At 42.7% G+C, this 21,893-nt stretch overlaps 1 protein-coding gene across 1 annotated transcript in view; it reads right to left on the reverse strand.

The window, feature by feature from the left end:
* The window catches only part of TET1 (tet methylcytosine dioxygenase 1), an 84,842-nt gene that overhangs the window by 55,235 nt on the left and 7,714 nt on the right, over nt 1–21,893 (reverse strand). The window contains exons 4-5 of the mRNA XM_083614416.1: nt 11,654–13,729; nt 2,206–2,256 (exon numbers count right to left, since the gene is read on the reverse strand). Coding sequence (XP_083470542.1) covers nt 2,206–2,256; nt 11,654–13,609 — 2,007 coding nt within the window. The 5' untranslated portion in view covers nt 13,610–13,729. The remainder of the gene's footprint in view (nt 1–2,205; nt 2,257–11,653; nt 13,730–21,893) is intronic.

Here is a 21,893-nt window from a genome sequence, read left to right on the forward strand (position 1 = left end):
TTTAATTTTGCACTGGGTGCCTGCCAGGTTAGAGGCAGCATCAGCAACTAACTGGGTGCAATTTCTAATCCAGCAAGTGCCCCGAGGGCCTCCACAATGACACCTGTGAAGTCTAGATTGCACCCTTTCAGCAAAGTCAGCTAAGTGCCACTATCCTCAATGTAGTAAAACTGAGACAATCCACTAGGAAGCTTTTCTTTATTTATTTGCTGTTAAGGCTGCCTTCTCACAGCAGCTGAAAATAAAAACATAAATAAATAAATGATGCTAGAAATGAATGAGAGCCACACAAGAGTATAATGGAGCTAAATGAATGGCAAAGGAACATCCCAGTAGACTATGCTCAATAGATTGATTGGTTGGCTCCATTGTAAAAAATAATAATACAATTGCTTCTTACATATTGGAACCAGTATCCAAAAAGAAACTTATTTACTTGAATTTACAACCCATTGATTTTGATGGAACTGATGTCCAAATCAGACTGCAGCCTAAATTTTTGGGTTGTCAATTAAAAATGCCAACAAAGTGATTATTTAATTTGCAAGCACACAGCATTGTAAACATGACATTATTTCTAATGACATAGAAATCAACCAGGTATTTCAGATCCAAATAAAAAAAGACATAAAATGCTCGCACTTGGAAGATAATATGTTAAGCGCAGTGCAAATAAAATTATGAATAATTTTTTCAAATGCAAGTGTGTCCACACACGCAATTCAAGTATACTTTAGCATCCTAAACACAAATCCAACCATAGCACATTCAAGTAAATAGCACAATCCCATGCACATTTGCTCAGGAACAAACCCCACTAGGTTCACTGGGTGCTCCTGGATAAGTGTGCACAGGATTGCAGCCTAGTCTATCAAAGTGGAGATTTTAAGGATACTTAATTTTCTCCTAAAATCTACTTTAAGTGTCTATAGGTTTTTATTTTTTAAAAATAATTATCTTTATAACACAACTGCTTTGTTTAAGGACCATATGACTAGTTTCTAAATAAACTGCAAGCTATCACACACAGCAAAATACATGTTAACTATTACTACACTCATACCAAGTATTCTTACCACAAAAGAACAACATCCACAGACCTTCCAGCCTGGTCACAGGAGCTAACGCATGGTGTACCAGCGAGTTAGTAAGTTTGCCAGGACTTCAGTCACACTACAGAACATGCCGCTATGTCAGAGTTGGAGGCAAACACCCCAGTACAAATATGGCAACATAAACGCGCAATACATTTTCACTTTCGAATCCTGAGACTAAACACATCCGCCATGATCCAGAATTCTGGAAAGCTCCAATGACATTCAGCACTCTGCTTGTGTGGGAGGGGCCCTAATTCTCTACTATGGGATGGGGATTCCCCATCGTAAACAGGGATTTCCTCTGCACGTGTACAGGAATTCCCTGACTCACTGAAGAGAACAGGGTTGCCATTTATATATGCACAAGAAACACCGAATATGCACTAGGGTTTTCCCCCCTCCCGCTTTTTGCTTCAGCAGCTCCACGCCACACCAAAACACTTATGGAACGCCGCCCGATTTAAAAACCATTTTCAGATCAACACACACTTATTGAAGAAAATGCATACCTGTAGTATTTTTTTAATCACCAATTGCAGGCCACATTTACCTGAATGCGTCAATTTACAAAACAAGAAACAATTCATGGGGGGGGGGGCGAATGCAAGAACATCCAACATTTAATACTCAGATATTATCATTTCACGGTTAACATACACACAGCCTGATATCTGTATGAAAACAGCCCTCCTCCAAAAACCAAAGGGTCACTTTCAGCACAATTTCTAAACACATTCACTTGTAAATAACTTATTAAATTCAGTAGGACCAACTCCATCATAATAAGCACGTTTAGGACCGTAGCCTTTAAGAATCAAGGATGACACAAGTCATTTTCAGTGCATCACAAGTCATTTAAAATTCTATCCTGCAACTCTGTGCACAAAGAGTTAAATCTCTACAAAACACACTTCATCATACTGAGGAAAAGGCAAAAATGTTATGAGCTTTTAATAGTCACCATCAATATGAAAATCAGGAAACTAATACTTTCTAGAATTTCCACTCTTCTACCACCTATTTCACGGCCAAAAAAAAATGTGTGTAAGACAGGTTGGGGTTTGCTTTTCTGTAATTATTATTAATAAATTAAATGATCCGTTATTACCTTTTGAACTCTTTGCTTTCTCCTCTGAGGTCTTTTGTTTTCAGTTAGCACCTAAAGAAAGATATCAAATTGCAAAGTAAGCCTTTGTGAATAAAGCAAATATTTATTTTTAAGCATTCCCCCCACCCGCCTTGTAACATTAGAAGACTTTAAAGCAGAACCATACGGGCTTTTCTCTCTCTCCCTCTCGCTGTAGAACTTAAGAAGGAACTGATGAGTAGACTTTAGGCGTTGAAGTCACCGGAATCAAAACAAAAAGAAAACGGGGGGAAAGCGGGTTAGCGAGGAAGGAGGGGGGAAAATAGTAGTAACCTTCCCCCCCTTCAGAGTCGGGTTTAATTAGGCTCTGCATTCTTCACAGCAAAACCCACAAGGTAGCCATCTTGCTTCCTTCTGCTGAAGAACCTTCCACAGTACAGCACTACTTCACGCTGCTTTTTGAGTATTATTATCATGGTGTTTTTAAAAGGAACAGCAGCGGCGGCGGCAGCAAAAAGCAGCACAGCAAGCCCTGCCTGCCAACACTGGGGACGTGCTGGGCATGCCTCTCGAATATTATTACACAGACACACACACACACACCGACCAAAAAAAAAATCCACCACAAAAAAAAATATCAACCACCAGGCTCTAGAAAAGGACCAGCCAATAGCAAAGCGAGGCCAGGAGCTTCCAAAGCGCTTCTTCCCTTGCCTAGCCCTTCCCAAACAAAGGGTCTCCTATGTGGGGTTTTTACTCGGAGCAAGAGGACACAAGGGGCGGGCGCAAGCTGCGACATGGACTCCCTGCGACCGTGGATCCGGCCGAGGGGTGGGGTGGAAATAGGGGTTGGAAAGCTGGAGGGTGGGGGTGGGCTAGGCGGAAGCGAGGTGTGTTATTTATTTATATATATATATTTTTTAATGACTGGAAAAGCAAAGCCACCAAACGCCCCCCCCCCAACTCCTGGTTTGCCTGACTGATTGGTTTAAAGCTGAACGCGAAAGAGAAGACAGAGAGGAGAGATCCAGAGCAACGGAGGAGGAGGGATCAATTGAGCCCCGGGGGGGGGGGGGAGAGAGAGCCTGCGGACGCTGCGCACACACACACTCACCAGGAAGGTATTGTGCATTTTGACTTTATAAGGCGAGGGCTACATATTAGTGCTATTTTGTTTTTGTTTTTTTGTTAAGAGGGAGGTTATGCGAGGACACCGACTCCGAGGCGGCTAATGCCTCGGCAACCCCCCTTGGCCACGCCTCGGCGGCAATTAATAGCTAATGATAAGGAAAGCGGAGAGAGACGAGGCTCTGGCTGTCATCCTCCACCTACTGCCACTGAGAGAGAATATTGCTTCCTCTTGTGTGCTCAGAAAGGTGCTAATTTCTTTATCCTTTCTTTAGCTTGTCTAAGGTTTGTTTGTTTGGTTGTTGAATCCCAAAAGACTGGGGAGGGGGGCAAGGTCATGGCACCATTCTGGCAGGGGTCTCCATTTTCTACTGATGTGTGTGTGTGTGCACGCGCACACATGCGTTCTCATATATATATATATATATATACACACACACACAGATAGATAGAGACACACAAATGTGTGAGATGTCAGTCCTTATTCACAACAGTAATCAGATTAAAGGACGGAGTAAGCCGTCTGCAAAAAAAACAACAACCCACCAACCTAGAGCTTGTAATCGAGTTACCGATGAGCAAATATTTCACATTAAATGAAAACTACACAGAGAGGGGGTGAGGAAGCGGTTTAACCAGCTCAAATGGCTTTGGGAGTTAAAGTGAAATGCCGCCTCCACTTTTACCTCCATTCAGTCTTCTCTGTTCTAGAAATGCCACCTGTCATCGGATGGTACTGCTGCCCTGGAGTGACTAATCATGAAAGTCAAGGGGCTTTAGATTGTGTTCCAGAGAAGCTTATTGACGGTTCCTCAATGTGAAGATCAGTTAAGGCAAACATGCTGCCCTCCATTACCAGCCCTCCTATGCAATGCTCAGCCTCAGGGGAGTGGGGGGGCACTTCATGTGATAAATAATGAGGCTCTGTAGGCCGGGCCAGTTGGCTCACGGTGAGCAGGCTGCGCACCTGACCATGCCCTCTCTGAATCCCCTATGAATTTGCAAAGTCCCATGACAGATACGCAGTGGGGTTTTTGAACAGATGACTTGTAGTTGACAAAGTTCCTTGAAGGCAAAGAGTTTAAAAACCATCAATGTAAGCAAAGCCCCTTGTATGGCTCGTATAGCACAGTGACTAAGAGACTACAAATCAACCAGTTTAGCCTCCACAGGAAACTCACTAGGGTACACACCACAGCTTTAAAGTACATGGCTTCCCCCACAGAATCCTGGGAAAGGTTGCTATTTTAACAAATGACAGTTCCCAGGATTCTTTGGGGGAAGTCATGTGCTTTAAATATATGGTGTGTACACAGGCTAAGTCGCCTTCCACAAGCGTCTCTCAGCAGTCTCAGCTCATCCATCTACAACATGGACAATAATAATAGTGATGTAACTTACAGGGCCACTGTAAAACAAGTGTGGTGAACCTGTGGCTCCAACTCCCATCAACCAGCATCTTCAGTGGTCAGGGAAGATGGGCATTGGAGCCTGTGGCTCTGCAGATATCACTGGGCTACGAGGATCAGCTAAATGCTGCATGTGGAGTGCTCAAAACACTTGAAAGTACAATAGAGAATATAGAAGTACTATAGAACTCTCCCAGCTACTTTATGAACACATATCATCTAGCTCACTCAGTTCACAACAAATACCCATGTATTTATATTCTTCTTGTCCTAGATGCTTCAGGGCATGCTAAACTCACACTGACCTTTCCAAGCCTAGGCAGAGTACTCTGAGCAGCAAACACACACTGGCTACCAACTCCAGTTTAGTCATTCATTCATTGCATTTGTATCCCACCTTTTCAGCAAGGGGCCTAAGGTGGTGTACATGGTTCTCCATCTTCTCACTTAATCCCCACAACACCCCTGTGTGGTAAATTCAGCTGAGAGGCAATAACTAGTTCAAGGTCACCCAGTGAGCTTCATGACCAAGTGTTTCTCAAACTTGGGTCTTCAGCTATGTTGGACTACTACTCCCATAATCCTTAGCTCATAGGAACGGTGGTCAGAGATGATGGGAGTTGTAGTCCAACAGCAGCTCGAGACCCAAGTTTGAGAAGCACTGCTCTAACCACTATACCACATGGGCTCTATTATTACAAGAGCGAAAGGGAAGCATTTGCCATTTCCCATTCTTCAGAAATGAGTGATGACTTCCATCCCACCTAGAAACAAAGATGTCACTTGTAGCATAGAAGGAGATTAGTTACCCCTAGATGCAAAGTAACTGCATCAACAGTCCAGTGTGGTTAAATACTGGTAAAAGGTCAATTTCATATACTTTCAATGCAGGCTTCTGGAGTAAGAATTGTAATTGCAATAGTACATGACTGCAAGGCAGTACGAACACATGATCTTTTGTACATGATGCAAGATTATCTTGCTCTTGGGAAAAGAGAAGTAGCAGGTGTCTTAAACCCAGGCTGCTTCTGAATCTGGGGTGGGAATTAGTGCATATTGGGAGTTACTTAAACCCCCCCCCCCAGAGAGCTACTTCACAAGCTATGTTTTTCTTAAAAAGAAACAAGCAGATGTGAAACGTATGTATACACTGACACACGCAACAATTGCGTAAGTTATCTTTTTGCATTTATGCACAGACTCAACAAAATTGCATCTAACAGAACATAAAGTGCATCTGAAAAACTTTCACCCATTTTCTGGCATTGCATCTACTAGTTGGCTTGTCAGATGAAAGATAATTAGGTAACAGTAGGAAGTCTTGAGGTTTAGACACACATAATTCAGTCTAAGTGTAGAGTATCAGCCAAGATTTCTCTGTCTATCTATGCTACATTCCAGGAGCTGATCATATCAGCACTGCAGAAAAGATACTAAATTTCTCACTTTCCATGTTGCAGCAGGAACGTATCTTTGAAGACTATTTTGCTTAGAATATTCTACCTCTGCTAAAATGATACAATATACTTCTCTGCCTGTTTGTCCATTGTACTGGCCAGACACAGAGTTTACCAATACAATTGTCTAGAATTCTCAAGATGAAAAGTACTTGTTGCCATACAAACTGAGAGCATCATGTTCAACATACAAATTGTGTGTGTGTGTGTGCGCGCACACACACACACACACACACACACTAGAAGTGCCCAAGAAAATGAAACTGACAGCGAAAAAGAAGTTAAAGAATAGGGGGTAGCTCATTAAAAAAGCAGAGAGAAGACTTAAAGAAAAGGGTGAAGAAGCAAAGCTGCTATACAATGAGGAGGTCAGAAGAAATCAAAGGGAGGCATGTTTAGTCTGGGGAAAAGATTGACAGAAGAGCTAGAATTCATCCTTTGCTTGAACTGGCCTCTGCTAAAACCTTTTTTGCTCCTTGCCTTAATCGCTTCCTGTCTTAGCTCCCACCATTCTTTTCTGGTGACCTTAGCAGATGTCTGCTTTGCTCAATAATTAAAAATACATAAGTACCCATAATATTGCAACTACAATGCTCCTGTGAAGAGGGAACTTGCTTATGTACTCAATTACAATACTGTGCCTGCTTTTGATCTTTGGATTAAAAACCCACCTGCCTTTACTGGTTTTTAGCCTTTCTTCATTCACATAGTTTTGGCAGGGATCCTCACCCAACTATCCAAAAGTATGTTATTTGCCAGCCTGAAAGGACATAATCTGGTCCTGAACCTACTACTTCGGCCCCAATACAGCCAGAGGGCCCAGTTCTCTCACTCAACTCCAGTGGGCTTAGTGTATGCTTCAAGGTGCTGTCTGAGGCCCGTCTGCATTATACATTTAAATAAGTTTAATACTACTTTTGCTTCCCCCCAAAGAATCCTCCGAACTGCAGTTTGTTAAGGATGCTGAAAGTTGTTAGGAGATCCCCTGTTCTCCTCAGAAAGCTACAATTCTCAGAGTAGTTTAACAATCCATCTATCTTACAAGGGAACTTCAGCTCTGTGAGAGAACTAACAACTCTCAGCATGCTTAACAAACTACAGTTCCCAAGATTCTTTAGGAGAAGCTAAGGCTGTTTAAAATGGTGTGATACCGCTTTAAATGTCTAGTGCAGATGGGACCCAGCAGAAACAGCTTCACTGCTCTCTGGGCAATGCTTCCCTTTAAAGCAGCAATGTAGGCCAAGCAACAGTGGAGAGCATGGAAGACTACTATGTCCACAAGCTGGCAGCACAGAGCCTCTGGCTGCATACACATCATAAATTTAAAACAACTCCTCTCCAACCACAAAAAAATAATCCTTAAAACTGTAGCTTACCCCCTCACAGAGCTACAATTCCCAGCACCCTTAAACCACAGTTCCCAGAATTCTTGGAGGGGTGAATGTGCTTTAAATGTATGGTGTATACAGCCTCATTCTCCAGATCTAATTTGTGTGGGGGACTTCCCCTCTCTCAGAGCTCAAAATTAGCGGGGCACCAGGCACATTTTGCGCCTAAAAATTCTCCATTTGCAAACACCTCAAAAGGTCTGGCTGCCGTTATTTGCACTTGGCTGTTACTCAAGGATTATGGAAATATATGTGCCTTGAAGCCTCGAAGTATACGTTACGGATAGACAATATGTTAAGGAGTTTAACAATAAAGAGTAGTGCAGGCTTCCTCAACCTCAGCCCTCCAGATGTTTTTGACCTACAACTCCCATGATCCCTAGCTAGCAGGACCAGTGGTCAGGGATGATGGGAATTGTAGTCTCAAAACATCTGGAAGGCCGAGGTTGAGGAAGCCTGGAGTAGTGTGTTTTGAAAACAGAAGTATGGTATCGATATTTTTATTGTATACATCAAATTAAACACGTAATAGCAATTTCTGTTTAAAATGTGGTATTAGCCATGTGTCACTTATGTGATTTGTGTACTAGTCCATACTCATCAAAATAATAAATAAAAAGTGTTGCCAACCCCCCACAAATGGAGACTCTGTTTTGGAGAAAATGGAAATGGAGAATTCTGTTTTGGCACCCACAACCCTGGCCCCAAGAGCCATTTGGCTCCTAGCATTTCTATCCCAGTTTCTAACACTGCCCTCCCTTCCTCCTCCACCAGATTAGCAGGAAAAAGGAGCCATCAAGCCTCTACACCATGGGGGCCCAGATCAGGCCTAATCGCCTTCTAAATCCAGCCCACAAACAGTCCGGGAATCAGCATATTTTTACATGAGTAGAATGTGTTCTTTTATTTAAAATGCATCTCTGGCTTATTTGTGGGGCATAGGAATTCGTTCATTCCCCCCCCCCATATAGTCTGGCCCCCCACAAGGTCTGAGGGACAGTGGACTGGTCCCCTGCTGAAAAAGTTTGCTGACCCCTGCTCTACACAAACTCAACAGCAGCCCTGTGTTGCTTGCTTTCTCTCCAACCAGTTTTGCTTCAAAAGGTGTTTATCCCCCCCCCCCACAAGGGTTATCTGCCTAAATAATATTATTGCCAAATAGGACAAGGAAGATAAACTGCTGGAACAGCTTGGCCACAAGATCAAAGCACAATGCTTTACAAGAACTTAGCTCCTCCACAGGCTAACTAAAATAATAAGCCAAGCTATTTAACATTCAGCAAGATACCCTGTAAGTGTGAGTGTAATGGAGCAGGACAGATTTATGCCATTGTCTTATCCTTCAAATATAGCCATAGAAAGCAGGGGCTTTCAAAGTGGCCTTTGTTGATGACCACAGGCATGGCAGCTAATATACTGTACATGGTGCGGCCCTTCTCATCAGTGGTTCACCCTGTCCAGAGCTTTCCTCTTTGCCCTTACAACTCCAGAGGGTCGACTCCCCATCACTAGTTCTGCCGCACTGCTCACTTCTGCCCCTGCTGCTGTCAGCTTCTGCTCTTGTTGCTGCCATGCCCTTCCTGACTCTTTGCTCCACCTCTTTTCTTCCTGTTCGGTCCCTGTAACTTAGCAGCTACGCCAAACTACCCTTGAGGTTGCATCTGGGAAGCCATCGTTTGCAGGTGTCAAGTATTTTGCAGCATGGTCCTAGCAATTTCTACTTACAAACCTACTTTTCTAAAGAAATGATCTAGTGCTACTATGTATACTATCTATTTAATATAAGACAAAATGAATACGGGGCAACATGGTGTAAAAGAGGAATATAACACACACTATACCTAAATCAGCCCTTGCCTTGTTTTGCCTTTGTTCAACTGTATCAAGCAGAAAATGCTGGGCGATTATTGTTGTGTTTTGCAGCCTGTAAAAAGTACATTATCAATTCACTAAAAAGCGACAAAGAAATTTTCTTCCAGCTCAAGTTCAAAAGCCTTGCCCAAAATTGTAGGGTGCCATGTTTTCCCTAATTTGTCTGGAAAAGCATGCCGTTTAATTCCCAGCCTTAGCACTGAACTTGATTCAACTGTCGACTGAGACTCTCTTGTGCTGCAAGCCAATGTAGTCTTGTCAACAGTTATCTGCCATAATTTTTGTTTGTGTTAGACACTAGATACCAGATGAGACCAGACTCAAACAAGGTAATGTTTATAGATCACAGAAACCATTTTGAGGAATCAGTATGTAATTTAGGATAGCAATGCTGCTGCTCAAAAAAAAAAAGTAGAAGTCACTATGTTTTCCCCTCTGGCACTTCAATTTTAAATATTCTTTTGGGAAGTTAAGTGTACTGATTCAACAGCCTGTTCACACATAATGCCTATTGTGAAGGAGGAAGCATCCTGGTACTCCACCCCCATTCCTGCTGCTGAAATGAAGCTGTAGAATGGCTTTGTATTACATCTGAATCTGGACCTCTCTCCCCCAAGCACACCCTTTTTTCTAGGGATGGCTGCTCTTTTATCTTCTATATGTACCTTTACAGTTAATGAGGAGTTAAACCTTTGTCCCACATTATTGTCCGGCTTCTTTTAATGCTGCACAAGACTCATAAATTTGGTATTTTAATTGCACCTTTATGTGAGACATGATAAGCATTCACAATCAGCAAGTCAGTATGCTGCTGCCAAACTTTATTCAATTATCCATGTTCTTGAATGTAAAGAGTAATTGATATTTCCCCCAGCTTTCTTCCACAGCATATTGAAAACTGAATTCTAACAACATGCACAATTAATGTAAAGTATACTCCCAGGCTTATAGGGTCTTAAAGTGGATCCAGGATCGTTACATTGTTGTTGTTCTAAAACACCCTCCCCAACGTAAAGGAATATCCCCTGCTGAGAAGAAAACTTCCAAGGAATGCTATCTACCATCCAGTGGAGTCTGGCAGCATAAAGAAAGATAAGATATGCAATTCAAGGGAGGCAAACCATAATCTACTTCTAAATCATCCTGATCTGAGCGGAATAGTTTTAGAGCAACTGAAGCGCTTCTTTTCTGGCCTGTTGGCTTTCCTGTAGCTCCATCCTCTGGCTAAACCTGAGAGGCAACACACAGGCAAAATTCCTTGTTTGACACCAGTTCACAACTCACTGCAGACTCAACAACTGATCTGCTACAGTAGCAAAAAGGGCTTAACTCTTTCCATTTGAATATAGCTATTTTCACTGCTGTGCTACCAGAAGCATGTCCTACACTTTCTTGTAAGAAAAGGGATTAGAAACTACAGCTGAGGCTGTTTGCATTTGGAGAGATCAAAGCTTTAAAAATGCAGCAGTTCTATTCACAGGGAAAAATTCAGACCAAGGCAGCAAGATCCACTAGGATGTTGATGGTCTCATGATCCCTCTGATCTATAAGCCTGGCTGTGATTTTCTACCCTGAAATGTTACACACACAATGCCCACAAAGAAACAAACTCTATGCAATTACAGTGGAAATAGGAAAAAAATATCATGAAATTTACTGGTCATAAACACTGTATTTCTGAATGAACTCTGTTATTAGAACTGCAAAAATCTAACAAGTATGTATCTACCTTCAGCACTACTTAGAACTTAGTATTAAACCAGTCACTTAAAAAAAAATCACAATGCTTGAGGTTTCCTTTTATATATGTATAAAAAATGGAGATGCACTAACATGGAAAAAAAGATGCCCAAAGTCATACTTGTTTTCTGGACCTCTGGTTCCCATGCATATGTATGGTGTTTATATAAAAATAAGTTCCACTGGATTGATTTCAGTGGGCATAAATGCACTTAACACAATCCTGGACTGAGGTCTGCATCTTTACAGTGCCAGGATTTAGTAACATTTAAACTAAGTTACATAGTAATTTTTATTTTGTATTTAATGACTTTATGGTACCCTTCAGATGTCATTGGTCTATAATTCCCATAATTTATTGCCCACTGGCCATGCTGGCTGGGAATGATGGGAGGTGATGCCCAAATACAGCTGGAGAGCACCAGGCTGAATAAGGCTGCGTCATGCGCATTTAATGAATCGTCTTTTTCCTTACCTCTGATGGTACAAAGGGCAGCATTAAGGGCGGCAGTGGCAGTGGAGGCTTCTTCAGTTCTTCACATTTTCTCTTTTTACATATCCTGTGACTAGTTTTGCGTTTCCTGCAACAGCTGCATTCTTCACAGTTAGTTTTCCGCAAACATGGCTCGCACACCCCACATCGCCTTCGCTTCTTCTTTTCTAGCACAGGTTGCAAAGATGCAAGCGAGACAGGAAGGCTGCCAGTTGGGTTCCCACAGGAGGCGGTCTCTGAAACTGCAACTAGATTAGCACCACATTTCCCAATGTCCTGAACACAGTTCGCAACAGTCCCACCACTTTCCAACTGCAACAATGGATCCTGAGGTTTTGGAATGGATTCATCTAGCACAACTGTCTTGGTATCTGTACCCTCTGCAGCAGCTGATGGAGGCCCTGAATTAGCATCTTCAGACAAGTTGGGAAAACTTTCCTTAAAGGTGTCGCTGCTTAGCAGAATGGAATCTGCTGTACTTTCTGGGTTGAGGGGTGGAACAGGCACAGCACCTGAATCTAAAGTGAAAGTTTCTACGGCGATCTTTTCAAGTGTCTGCTCAAGATCTCCCAATATAAAACTAGTCAAAGAGGTATTAGAAACCTGTTCACATGCTAACATGCCATTTGTTTGGTCACATTCTAAATAAAGTTGTCTGGAGTTGAAATAAGAATCAAGTGCTTTACTGCTTAGCTCCAGTTCCAAGTCCTTTGGTAAATGAGATTCCACACAAAGGCCTGGATCTTTTAAACAGCCTTCTGATTCAGAGATGCAGCATGAGGCAGGTTCTACTTCTTGAATGGTAGGCTCAGGATCCTGATTGAGCTGGGACCCTTGTAACACACATGGGTCATCTAAATGCAATTTCGAGATCAATTCGGAGGTAATCAAAATGGCAGCATCAGGATCACCATCAGTTAGCACCAAATCACAGGTAGTTTTGGAGTGAGCATCTGTGGAAAACTCTGACCTTTCTACAAGTTCCTTTGAGTTGGTTTCCGAGGAAAGACTTAATGCGGAATCGGAATGTGAACAGGTAGACTGTTTGGGGGCAGGAGACACATCCAAACAACTCTCAGAATGTGATTTCACAAATGCTCTGAAGTCATTCTCTTCATGTACCTTTATAGGAATAGCAGAGTCAAGATGAAAATGTGCAGGGGCAAGTTGAGTGAATTTTTCTTCACAGGTACTTGGAGGCAAATATTTCAGAACCTGCTCTGTGGGCGCAAGTTCCGTACACTGGCATGCCTCCTTTAATATCTCTGGATTTTGGGTACCTGGTACATCACCATTAGAAGCAGAAATACCTTCTTCAGAAGGTGTCTCTCCCTTTTTGGCTTGGCTATCACATTCAGAGCAGTGGCCTCCTTCTGGATCACACAGCTCCTTCTCCTCCTCCTCCTCCTTGGGATAAGATAATGCACCAACCTGGTTTAAATCCTTTCCAGCCTCTTCTGCTTCCTTCCTTTCTACACAGGAGGTTCTTGATTCAGGCTTCTCTCTTCTCCCCACACTTTTCTCTGGGCCAGCTTTAGTTGCTCGCGTGATTGTTGGCGTCTGGAACAGTCTATGGGGAAACGGTTTCCTGCGGAGAGTCATGGTAAAGCCATTGTAGCTCAAAGGAGGCTGGTTACGCAACAGAACATTATCAGTTAACCCCAGATCCATCCAAGGTGTTCCAGACAAGGCTTTGGTGACGCTGCTCCTGAGAAATCGGCATGTTGCATTCAGAGGTGGTTTCTCTTCCTGTGTTTTTTTCTTGCTGTCATTCTTTTCTTCCAGGTGCTTTTTGCAGTTTGCTGAACTTTCTGCTTTTGGAGAAGTTTTCTTGGCATCTTTTGTTACTTGGCAAGATTTCTTTTTGACTGGGCTTGATTTCTTTTTGCTTATTTCTTCCTTTTTAACTGATCGTGAAGATCTGGCATCACGAGCCATCTCTGTCAAGCAGCAGATGTGCAACTAGGAGTGGACTTAAAGATCATGGAGTCTTGCAAATGTTCTTCAGTTCAGCAGAAGCCGGCATATTCACCTGTGTTGTCCTTGTAGAGCACAGAGCTGAAATAGAAGATAGGAGTTTAAGATTATTATGGATGATTACAATATTTACGTTGTTGTTGTTGTTGTTGTTGTTGTTGTTGTTGTTGTTGTTGTTGTTACACAGAACCCTGAAAAGCACTATCTTTGCATTATTTCTCTGCATTCTTACAGATTTGGAAGAGGGAAGCTGAGTGACATATCTTGCCTAATGCTGCCTAGAGAGTTCATGGCACAGAAAATACGTTAGCCAGGGGCTTCCTGGTCCAGAGCTCAGTCTGTTTGGCCACTATGCTACAGTGGCATAGTGTCTAAAAGTCACTAATAAGTTAGCATTGTGAGTGGAAAGGGCCATAACTCAGTGGTAGAGCACATGTTATTGTTATGTAATCAAAAAGTGCCAGCTTCAATCCTTGGCTTTTCCAGGTATTTCTGGAAAGATTCCTGTCCAAAACCCTGGACCTCTTCTGCTAGTCTGTGGACAATATAGAGTTAGATGATACAAGGCAGCACCTTATGTTTAAACAAGTTTATTCAAATGCTCAACTAAAACACAGTACACTTGTAAAACAGTTGCCACATTCTGTGTAATATTCCAAAACTGCTTAGAACACTTTGAGTTGTCCTTGAACTTTGATCCTGTTTGCATTCGGTATTATATTGATTTCCTCATACTACCAATACCAATTTATTCAAAATAGTCACATCCAAAATTTGACAGACTAGTCCCTCAGTCTCGGGATCTACAGTAAGCTTGCAATTAATATGCAGGTTACGTTCTAGAGATTGTGCCTATAGCCAAAATCGTGCATACTCAAAATACATTGGATAGAATGATGGATGGGCTTGGCACAGCTTTTTCCTGGATTCCCACCCCCTTTTATTTATTTTTAAATTGCCAAGCATGTAAAGCTGAATGTGTACAAGTTAAATGTGTGTTAAGTTGCTGGCTCGCTGTATTTAATTTCCCAAATGTGTCTCTTTGATCTTAGCAACATTTCCTTTTGGCATGGTCACTACATTTTCAGATCTAAAACAAGTTTGAGCTTATGCATGTTTACTCATAAGTAAATGCCACTTGAACTCAGTGGAATTGCTAGCAACTAAGCATGCAAAGGATTGTAGACCTAAAATCTTGTTCATTCCCCCAGGATTTGTTTCCAGAAATTATTAACTTCCCTGCGACCTCACCAACAGTGATAAAAATCACTGCACACTTTGAAGAAAGCTAGGGATATCTCTGTTGTATTTTAGGCATGCTCTTTTGTTTGGTTTTGTTTAAACCCACTCTAAAATATGTGCTGCAGTGATTTATTGTGATGCGAAGCAAGACTCGGAGGAGTTTGGAAAAGTATGAGTACATTTAAATAATGCCAACAAGAAAGATTAAAGGGAGGAGGGGGAAACGTAATGTATCGTCCTATCCAGCTAAGTTAAATGTATTCTAGAGTCCAACAGTGCAACCCTATGAAAACTTATCAGAAAGTCTTATATTATCCTCAGTGAAACTTGCTTCTGAGTAGACATGTACGGGGGTGCATTGTAAATCCAACTTATCTGAACAGGATGACTGGGTATACAGGTTACAACTACCACATAGTCACATCCACCCATTGATTTGTGTGCTAACAATTCATCTGGTGTTGAGCTTTTGATGGCTCACCATGCATAGCCAATGACATTAAATACCATTACAAGCCCCTTGTGCATCAACATTTGCATTAATAAAAATCACTCCATGCGAGGAGCTGCCACATCAAGAGTCCTCATTTGAGAGTAATTTATAGTAGCTGCAATGTGGTAATCATTATGCTTGCTCCAACCATCGGGTGTGCAGAGCTTCTTTTGGATGTGCCAAGGAATTGCACATTTCCCCTTATTTTTCATATTGCTTTCTGCAAGACACTTTTTCTTGCACAGTTCTCTCTTCAATAGCTGAATCCTTCCACATGGAATTCACAAACGCTCATCAAATTCCTTAAAATACGATGTACAGACATATATATGCAGCAACTTTATGTTGAACAAAACCGTTCCATTTCCACCTAAAGATGTTGAACACAAGAATCCAGCTATAGCCGACTCCCAAAGAAACAAATATAAAAGGATACATAGCACAATCTTACGTAGGAAGGTAAGTCCCACTGAGTTTAATGGAGTTTAAAGCTGTCAAATGCAGCTTTTCCAGACTGAGCAGGATGAAGAAGAGGAAGAATTGCTATGTAGCCAGTAGGTGCTATAGATTCACAAATGCCCCCATCACTAATATACAGTATTTGTCACCTAAAATACTATTCTTCAAAGCCCTATTAATCATCCATATTTGAACAAGGTACTCATTAGATTTACTCAAAAGCGTTGCAATCAATGCTGTGAACTGTTGAGGACTGACACCGTTTTTGATAGCTTTCCCAACTTGAACACATCTTCTGCAATTGCTTTGTGTCGTTATGACAATTATTCTTGCATCTTACTAATATAGGAAACTGTCTTATACTGCGTCAGACCATCGGTCCATCTAACTCAACATTGTCTACAATGACCGGCTGTGGTTCTACAATATTTCAGGCAGCAGACATTCTCAGCTGTACCTGGAGATGCCAGGGACTTAATCTGGGTCCTTCTGCATATAAAAGAGATGCTCCAACAATAAGCTATGGCCCTTCCTCATGGTCTTGCAATGACCACTTTCAAACAGTACAATTTATAGGATCACAATCCATTGCAGCTTGACACAAATATTACAGAAGTATGATGAAGACGAAGACCACTTCCACAACCCTCCATGCTGCATATGTGCTTTTGGCTCAGCCTCAGACACATCGCCCATGCATTCCAGTGCCAAAATTCAGAAGCCCTTCAAGTGTCCAGAAAATGTGGCAGTCCAAAGAACCAGAGAACCAGACTGGTCTGCAATATGACAAAATTTAACAATAATTTAATGATGCAAACATTTATTTAATTAAGTGGAGGAATACAATTTCTCCCCCTTAAATAGAAGAGCACTTGAACAATGAAGCAAGACACAAGGGGGTTGAGAAATCCCCTTCCTGTAAGAATATTGGTCAGGAACTGCAAAGATAAGAAATCTCTAGTTCCAAGTCTACTGAAGTAGGAAGCAAGCTCTTGTCCCCTTCCAACAAATGGATAACTCTTTCTCATATGTTGCCTTTTTGTACGTATTTCATATGCACACCCAGAATGATTTCCAGTTGTATACAGCATTAAGGTGGCTAGGAATTTAATGTAATACTTCCCAGAGTTTGGTGGAGGCAGTATAATCCTGGCAAATGCTTATCTCATCAAGATAAAAACTAGAATCCTCCCTATTCTTGAGGAACTTTCTCGCAAGGGTAATATTTCAATGCTGCTTAGCAACTGTTTATAGGCAGGCATGCATAATCCGGAATATCCAGATATGAAAACAACATTTATTGCTCCTTCCTTGTGCCAGACTAACTGCTTTGAGCAATGCACCTACACTGTCCAATGCCCTGACCTCAATACGCTGGCCCCAATTCAGTGTATCATAGATTCAGCGGGATCTTATGCATGCATACTGAGATGCTATCAAGGATGCTGCTCTACCCCAGATTCTGTGGGGATGGATGTGTTGTTTAAGTAGCCATACATAGTCTTACAGTAAAATCCTAAGCATGTGTGTACTTTGAAGTCCCATGGGCATTAACAATGCAATCCTCATGTCTACTCATCAGAAGAAAGTCCAACTGAATTCAATGGGACTTGCTCCCAGGTAAATGAGGTTAGGACTGCAGCTTTAGTCTCTAATAAGAGTACTTAGGCAGTGCGATCTCACACATGTTTATACATAAGTAAATCCCACTGTGTTCAACTGAGTTGAAAGTGTATATGTATTAGATTCCTAGGTGCAGAACTTCTAGAAGTCAAGAGTTTCCCAAGTCTGACCAGGAAAGGGTTAAGCTACTGCCAAGAGAAGATGCCACTGATAGTAACTATCAGAGGCACAGGGCTATGCTTAAGCCAAAGTCACATGACCAATTGCCTAAGAAAAGGACAGGCTAGGCTTAAGAGAGGGGGAATTTTTTTTAGAAAGAGAGTTGTGTTTGGAGTTGGGGGAGGGGGGAAATAGAAAAGGAGAGTAAAAGAGAACAGAGCTTCCTATGGGGCTTAATGAGAAAGGGATCATATATTCCCCAAATGTAGCTAACCAAATTAAAAACAACACTGAATTTGAAAGGAGGGAAAAAGTATCAGGCAGTGAATTGCAGAAATTGTAATGTTATGCACAACCTGTGCAAGTTGTCACTTCACACTCTGTCATTTCCTCAGCACATACAGGCTTCACTATCTGGTACCAGGTATGAACTAGCCTTAAAAAATGAGTTGGGGTGGGAGGGGAAGTGGGCAGCCAGGATATTAGTTTGCTAACCGTGCAATCCTCTGCATTCTTGCCCAGAAGTAACTCTGGATTACCAAGGCTAAGTGGGATTGGGGGGGGGGGGTTAGGGGAAGGGTAGTACCTCTGGTGGGGGGAACATGTCATGGTCCTCCTGGGGTAGTTTGTCTACCTTTGGTCCCCACCCTGCACTCACCCGTGGCTCCTAGAAGCTGTCAGCGTGTGACAGCAGCCATACCCCCGGAAACGGCTTTGACTGGCCAGCTAAGCCAGGTAAGGGTAGCCAATAGATCATTCAGTGAGTCCGGAACTTTCCCTGCATGCAAAGACAGCCTCTGGTGAATTGAGCGGATGAGACCCATAGTGGGACCAGTGGTCAAGAAGGCAGTTTCTGCACATGTTGTAGAGGGAGGTGAGGAGCAGATGGGGCTTGTCAACCTGGAAAGGTAGCCCAAATTCTGACCATAAACCTTGCAGGATATCTTCGTGAGATCAAAATGGTAAGGAGTAAACCCTACACAAATACAGAGTACAGTGGTACCTCGGGTTACATACGCTTCAGGTTACATACGCTTCAGGTTACAAACTCTGCTAACCCAGAAATATTACCTCGGGTTAAGAACTTTGCTTCAGGATGAGAACAGAAATCGTGCTCCGGCGGTGCAGCAGCAGCGGGAGGCCCCATTAGCTAAAGTGGTGCTTCAGGTTAAGAACAGTTTCAGGTTAAGAACAGACCTCCAGAACGAATTAAGTTCTTAACCCGAGGTACCACTGTACAGTCCCTAAGGCAGTTGGATGGTGCCTCATAACCTCCTTCCAGCAACTCTTGCAGCCAAGCTGGTGCCAAATGTATTACTCGGCTTTCCTTTGGACCACATCAGCAAGGCTGGACAGACTAGGATCTCCATACACACTGCCCAGACTTGCGACTTTGGTACTGCTAATGCAGCGGTTTGACTTCACCCCTGGAAGTGCACTCCATTGTCTCTCGAGACAGATGGATGCCAACAAGAACCACCAAGGCTGAGAGAAGACTGGCTCCCCTCAGGTAAACAAGAGAATTTGTGGCTGATGTGAGGTCAAGACAAGGAAGGCCACCTAGACCTTCTCCATTCTTCTGGAGCCAGGTAGGCAGGTTGGGGTAACTGGGCCCCCCATTAATCACCATCCATTTTAAGCAGACTTTAGCAACTATGAATTTCACAGTAAAACAAAAACAAAAAACACCATTCCTAGTGCTGCCATAGTGCAAAAGCATGGAGCCAATTCACAGATCCTTACGGCTCCTCATAGTTTTACACGGTCCCCCCCCCAATAAATAAATTGATTCATTCATCTGTGTCTGCATATGTGTCCTGTGATTTCTTCGTGGTTTTGTTGGTCCCCTGTGCAAAAGTCATGAAAACCCATGGAGACCCTGAATCAGTGTTTTTGCACTAGAACTGCAATTTTTTACTATGTACCAGTGTAAAGCTGATGATGTATTTTTAGGAAAAACATATCAAATCATGCTGATTCAAGAAGGTAACATTTAATTCTACTGGAACCAATTTTTACTCATACCCTGTGGAAAAGCAAAAAGCATGTGTGGCTAGGAGCATTTTCTGTTTCTATCTGTTGGAAGTGAGGAGGGAGTGGAAACTCTGTCACTTTCTCAAAATTCCAAAATGTGTCCATGGGCCCATAAAGACTGATGAACCCTGAACTAGAAGCTAGTGAGCTTCTCCCTCAAGCTGGCTTCACCACAAAACATATCTGAGCAGCTGGCCCACCAGTGATATCTGCTGTGGGATCCCCTTTTAAAAAATAAAATAAAAAATCCAACACTCAGCACTCTAAGGTCCAGGCAGTGGTGTCAAGAGTTTATTTAGACTCATTGCTGCTGACCGCTATAGTTGCCGCCAGTGGAGGCACCAGAAGGCATTTTGCTGTGGGTTCGCTGAAGCTCAATGCATCTGCTTGCATAAAGCGAACAACTTACAGGCACAAGTGTGTTTCAAACTGACATCAACTCTCACAAGGAAAATCCTAGACCAGATTAAGCCTAAGAGAGATGTTTTCCTTTGCCTTATGCTCTCTCTGTGGCCAAATACAACCCTAGTTTCATCGGAATACAAAACTTCCAGTAAATCTACACACTGCTTCAAGATTTAATACAATTACTCTTCTCACTAAGCAATCCTTCAGTACCAACATCTCTTTTGTCACTACATCCAAGCGATCTATGCACAAAGCCATTACACATAAATTACTTGACAATGGGCTGTGGACTACACTGACAACTTTTTTAATGAGTTCTGTCCATTTTCAAATCTACATTTTTATTTTAAGCCACAATGACTGAATCTCTCGAGTTTCACAACTTGCTTATTACATATCTGTGTTTTTAGAAATGGAACATTTTCATTTGGCTTTGGCAAACAAGTGCTTGTCAATGCAACTCCAATCAATCCATTTGTTCCCACAAGATTTTAGAACCACTTTGCATTTTATGGGACCGTCCAGGAATAAACACTGTAAGCATGTAAGAGAGAGACACCTTTGGGTGTTCACCCTATTCAAACGTGCCGAGAAGAAAATGTTCAGAAATGTTATTCATCCTGCACAAAGTGCAACATATCAAAAATCCAAGCAGCTGCAGGATAGAGCTGCTCCAAACACTTATATCCCTGCTTATATCACAATTAACAAACTATTGCAAATATAACATTATGTGATCTGCCAGTAAGAGCTGCTTTATACCAGTGTTCCAGCGGTGTCCACTATGAGAAGTACATAAAGTGGGAAGGAAATACACACGCCTCCGAACATGCGGTGCGCAAAAGGGAACGGCAGCCAATCACAGCTCCCCTACCCATTTCCCCAAGCGCTTGAGGACACGTGTCTCCCTGTCACAATTCATACTGGAGTAATATGGACAAGTTCAAACGGCAGTTTCCTCTGCAATAAATGCAACACTTGGGTATTAAAACCAGGAAGTGTATACCTTGAAAGCAGCAGGGATTTTCCCTGGTGGGCTCAAAAGCGCAACTCCAGACACTGCGCACTTCTTGCAATTGCCGCTGTCTGTGATGTGTCAGATAAGTCAGCGTGTGTGCATTTACAGACACCGTGCGGACGGCAGGGATCGGATGCACATCTGCCCCCTTTTCAAAAACCTGAAAGGCCCATGCCTTTCTGCAAGGAGAAATGCAACAGTCCCCCCCCCCGCAAAATATAAGAACCAGTGTGTCTTGCTAAAAGCCCCTCGCTGTCAGGACCCTTCAGACTGAGGAGATTCTGCAGCCCCCTGCAGATCTGGTTTTTTAGGGAAGCAGAAGAGAGAACTGCTCGCTCATGACTCAGGCTTATGCAGTGTGACAAGAAGACTGGCTTCCCTCCTGACTTTTTGCATCTGCACGTACTCCAGGGGCAGTTGCATTTGCAAGAGGGTTTGTATGCAAATGGACAGCCTCCTGCGCTCAAATGGTGACTCTGGAGGCAAGTATGCAGAGGCAAGCCTCCTGCCGGCTTCTCCTCCGAACTGGCTTTTAAACAAGCTGCCCTGTTGAGCAATACTACTGACATATAGAGAAACTCATCCCCCCCCCCCCCGCCAAAGCGAGATATCAGCAGAGAGAGGGGGAAGGGGGAGAACCAAGCCGCTGCCTCTGCTCTTGTTTCAAGCAGATGGCTTCCTGGAGTGGGATTTATTTCTGCAGGAGGTAGAAGCCAGCGGTGGCCTGCAGCTCTCATTGTACAACTGCTCTCACAAGGGCTGCCGAGGAACCAAACAATGGGTTAAATTCGATTTTAAATTGACGACAG

This window comes from Podarcis filfolensis, assembly GCF_964270895.1.
Source record: "Podarcis filfolensis genome assembly, chromosome: 5".
NCBI classification, from domain to species: Eukaryota; Metazoa; Chordata; class Lepidosauria; order Squamata; family Lacertidae; genus Podarcis; species Podarcis filfolensis.